Source organism: Cryptotermes secundus, unplaced genomic scaffold (assembly GCF_002891405.2).
Source record: "Cryptotermes secundus unplaced genomic scaffold, Csec_1.0 scaffold45, whole genome shotgun sequence".
Classification (NCBI taxonomy): Eukaryota; Metazoa; Arthropoda; class Insecta; order Blattodea; family Kalotermitidae; genus Cryptotermes; species Cryptotermes secundus.
Window position 1 is genome coordinate 44,328 of NW_019737389.1, and position 14,788 is coordinate 59,115.

The 14,788-nt window shown below is 41.6% G+C and overlaps 1 protein-coding gene across 3 annotated transcripts in view; it reads left to right on the plus strand.

Moving 5' to 3' along the window:
• LOC111870237 (alpha-taxilin) overlaps positions 1-14,788 on the plus strand; it is a 95,022-nt gene that overhangs the window by 7,334 nt on the left and 72,900 nt on the right. For all 3 annotated transcript variants that reach the window (XM_023862347.2, XM_023862348.2, XM_023862349.1), the window contains exon 2: positions 5,465-5,554. In XM_023862347.2, the coding sequence (XP_023718115.1) occupies positions 5,483-5,554 (72 nt within the window). In that variant the 5' untranslated portion in view covers positions 5,465-5,482. The remainder of the gene's footprint in view (positions 1-5,464; positions 5,555-14,788) is intronic.

The window sequence follows — 14,788 nt, forward strand, 5'->3', positions numbered from 1 at the left end:
ATGGTGCCAGTTTGACTGGCGAGTACTGCTGGAACCTTCTGAGAAATTTACAGGGGGAAAGCAAGATAAAGCGATGCAGAATGCAGGGAAAAGGTGTGCGACTTCTTCAAGACAGTGCATGGGCTCATGATGCTCAAGCTACAAGGACACTTGCTGCCAGTTTGGGATATGAAATTCTCCCCCATCCACCATATTCACCAGACCTGGCACTGAGTGACTTCTTCCTTTTTCCATGGCTAAAGAAGCCACTTCATGGTAAGCGATTCCAAGGTGATCATGACATCATTTCTGCAGTCTAGGACTTCCTAAAGAGTCAGAATGAGACCTTGCATGATGGAGGTATCCAGCAGCTAATGCATCGGGGAAAATGTGTGGCCTTACAAGGGGAATATGTAGAGAAGGACTAACTCACATACAGTTTCTTACACCTGTGTCTGTTTCTTCTGGGTTATAATTAAAATTTTATGACTTCCCCACATATTAGCAAGTGCACCTGTGCAGTAACATGAATAATGTAAAAAGTGCACTATGGGATAGAGTGTTATTTTACACTGTAGTTTTAAAAGACTCATCTCACCTGGAATTATTACACAAGTGAACTTCTTGAGTTTTAAAATTAAAAAAAAAACGTATTTTTAATTATTACATTCCAAACATGCACAGCTATCAGATTTTACCTTAAAATCATGTGAAAACAAAGATTTTATTATTTTTTTCAGTTGTTTTACCCTTGTGGAAGGTTAGTAAATGTAGCCTGTAGGTGATGTATAGATCAGTATGTTCTTTCAGTATCCATCATTTTGTGGTGCTCCTAAAGACTAGAGTCAGTTCTTTGGAACCTTGTTGATGATATACAGGTTTTGTCTTCTGACATAATTATGGCCTTACTGATATATGTTAATGAAACCCAATACCAATAACATGTCTCAGGTGGCCATCCCATCTAGGTACTTTACATCTCTCTTTTATTTATGTACTGGCCAGCCATGCAGACTTGAGAACTGGGAAAGTTACTGTCATCATCACTGTAATATTGACATAAGAAATAACATGGAGGCAACATATTACTCCAGAATCTTTATATCCATTTAAAAGACTGCATGATGTGACCCTGAAGATGGATGCAGAGTGTCCTTCTGAAACACTGGTATTCATGTAAGAGGACACCGCTGCTTGGTGTCACAATCCAGAAGACCACAATTGAAGGATACATGAGTTTCAACTTAAAACTGATTATCTCCAAGGTATCCTCTTGGATATTTCAATTAGCTGACCAGCTTCCCCCATTACCTTATTGCCATTCACTTGTATTTTCAGTTGTCCTTAGCCCCTGTCAGTTTCCTGGTTGTATAAGCAGAAACTACACCAGGATCAGTATATACAGCTGTAACTACAGGGGCTTGCTCTGTGTCTGTATAGCCTTGTTTGTTTTCATTTTAACCCATAGAGGCCAGTTGCAGTCTTAAAGCTTTAGTGTGCATATACAGCTTGCTGAAAGGTTGATATATGAGAGTTGGGATAGCTCAGTTGATATAGCCACTGGGCTCCAGCATGGATGATCGAGGAGTTGGGGTTTGATTCCCAGTAGAGGCAAGAGATTTTTCTCTTCTCCATAACATTCAGACTGGCTCTGAGGCCCACCCAGCCTGCTATACAATGGGTACTGGGGGTCTTTTCCCAGGGAGGGTAAAGCAGAGGGTGGTGGTTGTGAAGCTGACCCCTCACCTCACAAGGTTAAGAATTGTGGAGCTATACCTCCACTCCCCCAGCATCATGTCTTCACAGTGTGGTGGTTAATTAATTAAGACCAGGGATAACTTTACTTGTATGGTATGAGAGGCATGGTGGTGATAGGGTGGATGGATGGAGGGAGCGAGCAGACATGCTGGCACGTGTATCATCTGTCCTGGAAACATAATTTAATGTTTCTGCTTAGATACATTTTTTCTTTGGTGAGAGTGCTTCTTCAGACATGATTTTCCATACATTGTACACTGTGTCAGATTCCTGACTATGGATAATTCTGTGATTTTGTATCTTAGACAGTGCCACAGTTTACTTAGAGTACCTTATTCTGTTAAGAAGAATTTCATTGTTTGGCTCTTAAATGTCTATTAGAGGTGCAAGGGAAGAGGATAGGAATAAGGGGTGACTCCCTCACTATCTTGCCTGTCCTGAAACAATTCTTCACTTTACAGAAGCAACTGCATAAGAATTGTTGAATGGTGGAAGGTTCTTGAAAATTCCAGAAATTGCCATCAGGTAGGAATGGTATGCTGCTCCTGATTGTAAGAACTCGATTGGCAGTCACAATGAAGTGGCAGAAAGGTTCTGTAGCAGGTATATATGAGTGAAAGAGGGGGATGAGACTTTTTCGTTTGTACGCATTTTATGGCCAACATTGAAAAATTGAAATATCTACAGAACCATGACATAAAGTACTGGAAGGTGAACAGGATACAACATTGAAATTCAAGTTGAAGGGGGTTTGACTTCTGTTAATATTTTGCTAATTTTATGAACATTTGGTCAGATTCACAGGTTCCATTGTGTGTGTTCTGAGAGTGACACTGCAATTATTTCATTTGTAGAGTTCTTTTTACATTTCACTTTGTGTATTTGGCAGTTTCAAAATAAAAGACAAGATAATATGAGATATTTTCTTGGAGCTGTATTCATCAGCATAGCCATACTTTTCCATATTTTGGATGGATACATAAAATAGCAACAAACATGTATTTGATGTGAAAGAATTATGGCTTAGTGAATTAGTTTGAAGTGGCTGGAGTTATCAATATGGGCGAAGGCTGTAATCACTGGCATCAGCAGATATCTTAGTCAATGCCAATGATGTGTCATCTCTGATGTAGGGCCTAGACTTTACTTTGATGCAGATAATATTTACCTGGAGTTGAGTCCTTGAGAAGCTGCCAATGTGCAGCAACTCAGAATTTTTCAATGTTTTATGGAACCCAAGGGTTCATTACCATGTTCATAACAGCCCTCCACTGGCCTCATATCGAGAGCCAGATCAATCTACTCCATACCATCCCTTCCTATATATCTAAGATCCATTGTAATATTAGCCACCCACCTACATCTAGGTCTTCCTAGTTGTCTCTTTCTGTCGGGCTCTTCCACCAATATCCTATATGCATTCCTCTTCTCCCCATTGAAGCTACATGCCCTGCCCATCTCATCCTCTTTGACTTAATCATTCTAATTATACTTGGTGAAGAGTACAAGTTACGAAGCTGCTCCTCATGTGGTTTTCTTCATCCTCCTCTCTTTTCATCATTCTTTGGCCTGAACAGAGTCTTCAGCATCCTCTTCTCAAATACCCTCAGTCTGTGTTCTTCCCTTAATATCAGAGACATAGTTTCACACCCATACAAAACCACAGGCAAAATTATAGTTGTATGTATTCAGATTTTTACATGTTTAGACAGCAGACAAGAAGACAGAAGGTTCTGGACTGAATGGTAGCAATCATTGCTTGAATTCAGTCTGCTCTTAATTTCCTCCTGAATCAAAATTTGATTTGTTACTGTCATTCCAAAATATTTGGACTGTGCCTATGTTATGATTTTGCCCAGCATTCTGGTGATGAGACAACATATACTTAGTAAGATTTGAGGCTTTCACGGTGGTGACTATGAAGAAAGCAGTCTTCTGGGATCTGGCACCGTGTATATGTGGTGTTAACTGACGTTTCGGAGGAACGTATCGCCTCCATCTTCAGGGTAGAAGGAAAAATATAAGAAATCCGCAAGCAAAGAGGCCGTGAGAACCGGTAAAAGCAGTCTGCCCTGAAGATGGAGGTGATACATTCCTCCAAAACGTCGGTTAACGCCACATATACATGGTGCCAAATCCCGGAAGACTGCTTTCAACATATACTTAGTTTTCTCTGTTTTTTCTCCTGGACCAACCTCCTTACTATCGTCAGAGTTTATGGGTTTTTTGTTGTGTTATCTATGTTATCTTCCAGTAGATTTACTTCAGCAGAGACCAACAGCTAATTTATACAATTTAATTGCAGTCCCATCTGCTTTTCCTGGACCTTCCTAATGGCATATTCTAAAGAAAAGTTTAAAAGGAATGGTGACAAAGGATCTCCTTGTGAGATTATTTTGGATAGGAAACGTTTCAGACAAAGTTTTACCTTCGCTATGGGTTTCATTTAAACACATTTTGATCAGCCTAACTACTTTCTTGGCTGGTCATGGCAGCTGAGAAGTCTAAGGCAGGCACTGTAATCGTTTACTTGGAAGCCAGGATTGTGGGTTCAAATCCAACTCAGGGCATGGATGTTTAGTGTGTGTGTGTGTGTGTGAGTGAGTGAGAGTGAGTGAGTGTGAGTGTGAGTGAGTGAGTGAGTGAGTGAGTGAGTGAGTGAGCGAGCGAGCGCGCGCGCCTGCGCAGGTAGAGGCCNTCAGGGCATGGATGTTTAGTGTGTGTGCGTGTGCATGTGTGGGTGCGCGCACGCAGGTAGAGGCCTTGTGATGAGCTGATCACCTGCTCAAGGAGTGCTACCGAAGTCTAAGATCTAGTGAACCAAAGTGAAATGGAGAGTTTCATGGAGGTAGGCAAGGCCTAAATTGGGGCTGTAGCGCCAAAGAAAAAACTACTTTCATGGGTACTCCAGACTTTGTAAGAATACTGTACAATACTTTATTCCTAACTGAATCAGAGGCTTTCATGAAGTCTTTGAATACCTGATGTACTGTCTCATTGTACTCCCATTCTTTTCTCCAGGATCTTACAAATGCAAATAATAATGCTAAATAATTTCATGTACATGTGAACTTAGGGGTACACGGTAGCGTAGTTGGTTGAGGCACTATGCTACAAGCCGGAAGGTCACTGGTTCAAGTCCCGATGAGGTCATTGGATTTTTTCAATTGACCTAATCCTTCCAGCCGCACTATGGCCCTGGGGTCGACCCAGCCTCTAACAGAAATGAGTACCAGGAATTAATTAAATAATTTTCTGGGAAGTGAAGCGTGGCTGGCGTGTAAGGCTGACAACCTTACCGCCATCTTTGAGCCCATTGTCTAGATAATGTGGGACTCTCAACATCTCACAACCCTATGGGCCTTCACGGCCTGTTACAGGGAAAGGTTTTACTTTACATATGAACTTAACCTTGAGAGAAGGGTATTGGATAAAATTCTGTATGAAGTTGATAGCAGGGATATTCCTAGATAATTGCTACAGTCAGTCTTGTAAATTGATACAGTAAGGACTCCTTCCACTCATCAGGCAATTCTTCCTTGCTCCAAATAGAATTAATGAATTTAATGACTTCAGAGTGTAATGCTTCACCCGTTGTGTAGATAAGGCATAGATATTTAAATGAAAGGTATTTAGCTCTTCTAGTGTAACAATCAGGTGTTTCCTCCTTCCACCCTCTGCCTGTGTATGCTTATTTGTGATTTTAGTTGTTTTTTTTTTGTTACAGAAGTCAGATGATCCAGATATGGACAATAAAAACAGTGACATAGCAGTGCAAGTTGAATCTTCAGCAGCTACAGGAAGTAAGGAAGTTGAGGTAAACATAATTACAGCATTCTATCAATTATCCAGCAGCTGGAGGTGAGACTATCTTTTTTATAAATGTTGTGGGATGTCGATGTTCCAAGAGAGAAGCACGTAAAACTATAACAGGTGTATATATTGTGACGTGTTGCGCTATAGGTGAAGCCCTTCCCCCCCCCCACCAGCAGCGACGTGCCGAGTGGAGCCGAAGTGAGCCGAGTCCAAGCACGCTGGTCGCTAATCAAAGCGAGTAAATAGCGGTTGCTAAGCAAAGCCAGTCAACATCCTTTCTCTCCCTGCGGCGACGTAACACAGGACGCTGCAGTTGCTACATAGCCATAAACAACTCCCAACAGCGTTGCTAGGCTATCGGCACATGGTGACTAGGCAACAAGGAAGCGAGGCGTTTTCCATTGTCCGGCTGAGGGTTTATAAGAGAACTACACAGCCACCGAAGACAGTTCTCAAGGCAGCGGCCTACGAATAGTTTGAGTATCGCAGAAGTTGCAGAAAGAAGAACCGGACGTGTGTGTGATAATCAGTGATAGTTCATGATCACTGAGTAATAAGTGGGAGTATGTAATACAGTGACACTTATATAGCTCCCGTACTGTGAATACGTGTAGAGTACTGAGGACAGAGTGAAGAGATTATTGCGAATAGGGTTATAAAGTGTGGAACCCCGCAACAGTGTTATAATCAATTGTAGTTACGACTCGTAGGTTCTTAAATAAACCAATTAACAATCCGAACGGCGTGTTCAGTGGCAAAAAACATGCTACAATATTATTTACAAATGTACAGGATGGCTGGGAAGCCGTTTCAATATATATCTATTATTCACAAGATTGCTGGCCCTGAAAAGGGGTGTTGTTCAACCGTATGTTATTCACAAGATTTGCTGGCCCTGAAAGGGGCCATTTGTTCGACTGTGCATGCGCTAGTAGAGTTTGCTGCTTTGTAGCAGCCCAGGTAATTTTTATTGCCATCTGGCGGGTGTGGCTGACTGGTGATGCGGTGGTGCGTGCACTGGTAGGACCCGCAGCCTATGGTGTGTGCCCTGGCGGAGTCCGTTGTCTTGGTGCTGTTGCTGGAGAGTTACGACAGCTGCTGTTTCATGACGTCAGCATAACTATGATGGCTGTGATTGGTGGACTGAAGAGAAACTGATGGTAGCCAGTTTTGAGCTTTGCCTTTTTACACAATGCTTGCTGGGTGGAGCTAGGGATGCAGCTGCGATTGTGAGTGCTGATTGGCCAGCGCCTGTGTTGATCTCCAGGGTGCTGGGCAGTGAATGCTGTATAAATATGAGACTGACTGATCGTTGTTGCAGTGTGACTTGATATGCCCTGGGAGTAAGAATTGTCTGGTTGACTGAAAGGAAAGGAGCTGTCTGTCTGACTGAAGGAGTTTGAGCTGTCTGTTTGTCACTGAAGGAGTAGTCTGTTGAACTGTTGGACATTCCCACAATGTAATTCATGGTATCTGCCATTCATACTCTGTACCTCGGAAAGTAACAATGAATGTGGATAGGTGTAAAGACAGCAGTTACTTATTTTAGGTAGGAAAACTGGTGAAAAACTGTTAATTTTGCTGTTAAATCAGTTTCTTTACTCATTCTTTACCTCATGAGAAAACTATTGTAATTATGATGAAATTTGGTAAATTTTTAGTAATGATAATAAAGATTGTTCTGAACATTTCCTGCCTCTGCTTATGTTTGTACCCTTTTATTCCATATTTCCTTATCTCTGTTTTTCATGTATTCTGTTTCTGTTTGTTTTATGTGTCCTCTCAATATCTTTCCTCATATGCTACTGGCATAAGATAGATCATGTTTTGCCCATATTGTGGCAACAGCATTACAACCAATTGTTGGATTTTTGTCAAATGAGGACCTCTTGTTATTCATTGCCCTATCATGCTGGTGACATTGGGTCTTCCATGACAGAAGGTGGTCTGGCTTTTCCCCATATCATAGTAACAGCACTACAGTTCAACATAAAGGTACTAATATGGCCATCATCACAGCATTCTATGAATAAATTAAACTAATATTAATGTGTTAGTATTTAATTTTATTATATATATTGCTGTTGCACACGAGTCAGTTGATCCTAAGCCCTAGGAGAGATCCGATGCTGATCCCCCTCGGTGTCTCCACCTTATCATGGTGAGGGGGTTGGAGTATGCCAAGGCCCCCTGAGAGCTATACCAGCGGTAACGTAGCTACTGGCAGGGCCTCCCTTGCTGGACAGGTCAAAGGGTAGCCATCAGATGAAGAGAGACACCAAAAACCAAAAACTGACGCCGGAAGCAGCGTCATCAGCAGCGACTTGAAGCACAGAGCAAATGATGCTTGAGATGGTTCAAGTTCGTATAGCAACAGGCGTGACCAGAGTGGTTTGAATGGCTATTGTACTGCGATGTGGAAAGAAAATGAAAAAACTACCACATTATACTTTCCTTGGATAGTCTCTTTCCAAAAACAGAAGATCGCGTTATGTGGAGGAACTATTTTGGAAGAGACTGTGGACCTGTTGTCTGACAGATTGCTGATGAATGAAAATGAATTGGTACATGTTTTGATCAATGTGATTATCTTCAGGTAGATTACATGAATGTATACCATCACTGCTCTCCAGCAGTCCACAGCTACTCCACAGCTACTCCACAAACACAGTTGTCATATAGAAATAAAGAAAGGGGCACGTGGTAGCGTAGCTGGTTGAGGCACAATGCTAAAAGCCAGAAGGTCACGTGTTCAAGTCCCAATGAGGTCATTGGATTTTTTCGATTGACCTAATCTTTCGGCCACACTGTGGCCCTGGGGTCGACTCAGCCTCTAATAGAAATGAGTACCAGGAATATTCTTGGGGGTAAAGGGTGGCCAGCGCGTAGGGCTGACAACCGTGCCGCCATCTATTAGCCGATTGTCTAGAAAATGTGGGAACCTCAACATCTCACAACCCTATGGGCCTCCATGGCCTGTTACAGGGCTACCTTTATTTTTTCCTTTTTTTTTACAAATAAAGAAAAAATAAACTATCCATGTAATGCTATGGAGGCCCATAGGGTTGTGAGATGTCAAGGCTCTCACTTTTCTGGACAGTTGGCTCACAGATACCAGTGAGGTTGTTGGGCTTACATGCAGGCCACCCTGTATCCCCCTGGTAGACATTTATGCTAGAGTCTGAGTTGACCCTGGAAGGATTACATCAACTAAAGGGTTCAGTGTCCACATCAGGAATCAAACCTGCGATCTTCTGGCGTGTAGCATAGTTTCTCAACCAACTACGCTACTGTGTGCCCCCATGTAAGACATATACACATAATATACATACTAAAATTTAGAAAATAATTGTAGTAACCAACAATACACAGTGAAGAGAATACCAGCACACTTGTAAGAAAATCTTCCAAAAACTGCACCACATCCTGCATATGCAGTGTGCATCCAGTCGCTAAATATTCTACAAACCCACTGCCACTCTACACCTGCAGTATGCAAAACTCTTTTGAACTGATCAGTCACTGATATCTAAAAAGGCATACATAACCCTGGCATGCACACCAAGCTCATCCAGCTACATTCCACTTTATGAGTTTTATTCAATTTATTTAATTTTTAACCTTTAGCATATCATAAAACAGTTACATGTTATGTGCATAAATGTAATGAAAATATGCACTTTGCTATGTGCTGTTAGATCTGTATTAGTCAAACAATTCAGTGACAGCAGTATACATTCATGTAATGCACCTGTAGGTAATCATATTGATTGAAACGTGTAGTGGTATGTATAATAAAAACAAATAATAATTTATTGATATTAGTTTTATATACACATACATAGTGTGTCCAGATTCTTTTAGGACAGTGTTCATTGAAAATACAAGACGTGAATTATTTTCAAAATTTCACTCTTTTTGTTCAAAATAGTATTCAGAATCAATACATAACTGGAATCGATTGAAAAGTTTTTGAAACCAGTCACTATACTCCTTTTGTGGAATCGCATTTAAAACTGCGGTACATTCCCTTTAGATGTCCTGTGTGGTGTGACTGTCTCCTTTCATCGCCAAACTTAACTTTTGGAAACAACCAGAAATCTGCTGGAGCCAAATCTGGCGATCCCTTTTCTAGCCAAAAGAATCGTGCATGATCTTCGATTTGTAGGATGAGGCATTCGAAGAATTCTTGCCCATAAACAATTGAGGACTCCGAGATAATAATCAGAATTAACTGTTTCACCTTCTGGCAGAAATTCCTTGTGAAAGATTCCTTTGGAATTGAAGAAAATGGTTAGCAGTGTCTTTACTCTACTCTTTTGCATGCACACTTTCTTTCGTTTCGGCTTCTTTGGGTTCAACCACGCTGCACTCTGCCGCTTTGTGAGAGGCTCATATTGAAAACACCATGTCTCGTCACCAGTAACAATTGATTTTGTAAATTTTGTATCACTTTGGGCTGACCTTAACATGTCTTTGCTGTGATCCACTCTGGCATATTTTTCATCGCCTGACAGCACACGCGGTACAAACTGCAAACAGACCTTCCGTTTGCCCAAATCCTCGGTCAAACTTTGATGCACAGTACTTTGTGGTATTCCCAAAACCTCCTCGATGAGTCTTGCAGAAACACATCTGTCTGATGCAAGGATTTCGGTCACTTTTTTCACATTTTCTTCAGTGTGACTTGTTCTCGGCTTTGATGCACATGGAGCATCTTGAATGTCATACCTGCCATCACAAAATACAGCATACCATCAAAAAATGTTTGAACGACTCAAACTGTCACTACCATGCACAATTTTCGTCATTTTGTACGCTTCTGTGGCTGTTTTGCCTACCTTCAAACAAAATTTGATGTTGCCTCTCTGTTCAACCGCCATTTTCCGACGAGCATCAGAACAGTACTGTTACATTCAAGGTCAGAACGCATGATGCAGTGATGCTTGTGCTTTGAAATTATAGACAGCCACAGCTGAAACTTCAAGAATTTAATGCCACAACTCACCAAGAAATGGCATTGCAGGGCCAAAAAAAAAAAAATCCTAGTGGATCCTGGACACACCATATATATTTTTGTGTCGATTGCCATGTTAGTAGTATTAATGACATACAGCTGTATGTGAACAGTAATAAAGGGACAATTCAGCATGATGTTCTTCTTTAACGTGATCCTGTAGTTATTCTGTCAGTGGTGCTTCTTTTCTCGGGGTTCTGTATCCTAGTGCTAGCACTGAGTTTTCTCTGAACATGACAGGAATTCACTTATGTATGTTAAACTAATGTTTGACAGGACCAAAGATTATGTTGATCAAGTCGTTTGAATTCTGTGTTAACATTAAAAGGTTCCAGGTTTGATCACAGCTGTTGTCACTAATATCAAATGAAGAATGTCAGTAACAAATTTGTCAGTATAATTATAACAAGTCACCTGAAGATGGAGTAGAGCCAAATCCCAAAATGATGCGTACATGGGGCAATCCAAAAGTTTCTGAAATTTGAATTTTGCGCCCAAATGGTTATGAGTACATCGAAATACAGCTAGGTGTCTCCTCACACATCCTTCTTGAATCAGTGTGGCAAGCGGCGTCGAGTTGAGTGGTTGGGTTTATTGTTGGTGAACGTATTTCCATTGTTGTGTTTCTGTGAGTTGGCGGTTTTGTGATGACTGACCTGAGAGAGCAGCGTGTCTGTATAAAGTTTTGTTTCAAACTTGGGAAAACCGCTGCAGAAACGCACCAAATGTTGAAGCAAGCTTTTGGTGAAAACAGTTTAGGCCAGACACAAACTTACAACTGGTATAAGCATTTTAAAAATGGCCGAACATTGACTGATGATGACGATCGTTCAGGATGGCCGTCAACTGGTACCGAACCAGAAAATGTCGCAAAAGTTAGGGATCTGATTCTGCAAGATCATAGACTGACTGTCCAAGACCTCTGTAACACCTTGGGACTAAGTTATGGTACATGTCAACGAATTTTGTCAGAGGCACTGAACATGAGGAGGATTGCGGTGAAGTTTGTGCCATGACTGCTGCAAAATGAACATAAGCAGCATCGCTTTGAAGTCTGCAGGGAATTTCAGCAACAGCTTCAAGAGGACCCAAACTTTCTTTTGAAGGTTGTCACTGGTGACGAAAGTTGGGCTTATGGCTACGACCCTGAAAGCAAGCAGCAATCGTTGCAATGGAAGAGCCCTTCTTCACCTCAGCCAAGAAAGCTTGACAAGTCAAGAGCAACATGAAGTCCATGTTGATCTGTTTTTTTTTATATTGACGGGATTGTTCATAAGGAGTTCGTCCCCCCTGGTCAGACAGTCAATAAAGAGTTCTATCGCGATGTTCTAAGGCGTTTGATGGAGAACATGAGGAGAAAACGTCCAGAGAAGTGGCGCATGAATGACTGGGTACTCCACCATGATGACGCATGACTGCATACGGCTTACATTGTGCAGGAATTTTTGGCTAAAAACAAGTTGTTCCCTACCCACCGTACTCGCCAGACTTAGCTCCATGCGACTTCTTTCTCTTCCCCAAGATGAAAATCAAGTTGAAGGGGCGAAGATTTGATACAGTTGAGGAAATTCAAGCGGAAACACAGACGGTACTAAACACCGAAACAAAGAAAGACTTCCAGGATGCATTTGAATAGTGGCAGAAACGCTGGGATCGGTGTATGCGCTCCCAAGGGGACTACTTTGAAGGTGATGGTGCAAAATAAGATCTAGGTAAGATGTAATAGTTTTTATTAATATATTTCGGGAACTTTTGGATTGCACCACATACAGGGTGTCCCAGGAGAAATGTGCCAAACTTCGGGAGGGTGTTCCTTAAGTTAAAGTATGCTGATATAACCCAAAACACCTATGCCCAAAGTTGAATGGTTATGGAGATAATGGCCAGAGAAGTGTGAAACTTTGACCTGTGTTACACACTTGTTGATTACAAAATACATATTAAAACAGGCAGGAATATGTGGTTTCTATAATGTTAATAATGTACGCAACATCAAACTAACTTGTGAGTGACATGAAGCCATAAAATTGAAGTACAAAATACTCGCTCGCCATGTCATAATTGTCCTTCGGTTTCCAAGCACTATACATGACTCATGACTGGCAAGTGCTGACGCAACATGGCTGAGTGCACATAGTGGTATAAACAGACTACATAACTGTATTAAACGTACATTCACGGAAAATCTCTTTTGGAATTTCGTTTCCATTATCTCATGTGGATTATTATGGGACCACATATGCACATTTCGTAAATTATTTACACTGTCCCGGGTAAAAGACACCTCATCACTGAATAAAATGACGCTTAGCAGTTCAGGATGAGCTTTTATCCAGTGGCACAAATCCATACGCTGAGCATGGTCGCCTGGTTCCAGTTGTACCCTTTGATCATGGTAAGGATACAACTCTTCATCATGTAAAGTTCGCCACACCTGCATATGTGATACGCCGATGCGAGAGACCATTCTACAAGTGGACAGACGCGGACTTCTCTGAACCATCTCAAGAACATTCTCTCGTGTGTTTATCATTCGTACATCCTCCCTTTCAGAGTGCACAGAAACACTCGGAAGAGAACCAGTATCATGCAATGTCTGGTGAATCCGCGTAAATACACTTCGACATGTAATCCTTCGATCGGGAAAACGCCTTTGGTATTCTTCAACAGCAGCACATGCATTGCCACCGCAAAATCCACACACAAAATGCATATCACAATATTCCATGTGTGAAAACACAAAAGGCATTTCAGCAACTCCGCACAATTAACCTACCACCCATTCACAACGCAGCGGCAACGTACCGTGAAGGTAGCGCACAAGCTTATGGCTAGTGAATCAGCACACTCAAGGACAAACAGATAATAGTGGTCAGCTGACAGGTACAGTGGGTGGACCCGCCAGAAAACCACACTTTTCTCAGGCCATTATCTCCATAACCGTTCAATTTTGGACATAGGTGTTTTGGGTTATATCGGCATACTATAACATAAGAAACACCCTCCTGAAGTCTGGCACATTCCTCCTGGGACACCCTGTATATATTGTGACGTATTTGCTCTATGCAGGACACCCCCTCCCCTGCCAGCGGTGATGTAACAGCTTCAAAGTGCTGCCGCTGCTACAGTAACTGGCCAGTCAACACTCCGCCCCCTCCCGCAGTGACATAATAGCACTTCCCACTGTGACATAACATGGTACACCGCTGTTGACACAGGCAACAGGGAATGGTATAAAAAGCCGGCTGAGCAGTATGTGAGTGGAGTGTGTGATCAGGAGTGACACAGTGTGGATCGTGAAGTGGCTGAAGTGAGTTGCAGTCTAGCATTTGCTGGAGTGAATGGATAATTAATTGTGATACTGCAGATGGCAGTACTTGTGAAATTGTAAATTGTGTAACTGTAAGAGCGAATGTGGAATAAATTTGCTACATTCAGTACGGCATAAAGTTATTTGTCATGTGACATATACCCAACACGTGACAGTATATATGTATATCTCAGATAATGTGCAGTGTCTAATGTAATATTTGTGTGATGGTGATGGTGATAATGATGATGCTGATAGTCTAACTTTCATGTGAGAAATTTTGTTCTCACTCTTCCTCTTCTAAAATGTTAGTTGAGGTCATAACATCACTCACCATATCACTCTTCCTCTTCCAAAATGTTAGTTGAGGTCACAACATCACTCACCATTTACATAGGTCGTACTGAAAGTCATGAGCAACAATTTTTTGTAAAGTAACATGCTTTACTATTGACAAACCAAATACACCTAACAGATGATGGACGGTGTACTAGTGAAATTAAATCCAAGATTGCCATGGCAAAAGCTGCATTTAGCAAGAAGAAGAATCTTTTTACCAGCGAATTGGACTTAAATTTGAGGAAGAAACTAGTGAAATGCTACATTTGGAGCATAGCTCTGTATGGGGCTGAAACATGGACACTTAGGGCAGTAGATCAGAAACATCTGGAAAGTTTCGAAATGTGCTGTTGGAGAAGGATGGAGAAGATCAGTTGGACCGATTATGTGAGAAATGAAGAAGTGTTAATTAGAGTCAGTGAGCAGAGGAATATCCTACATGAAATAAGAAAACGGAAGGCTAATTGGATTGGTCATGTTTTATGCAGAAACTGCCTTCTAAAAGAAGTTATTGAAGGAAAGATAGAGGGGCGGATAGAAGTGACAAGAAGANTGTGTGCATGGGTGCG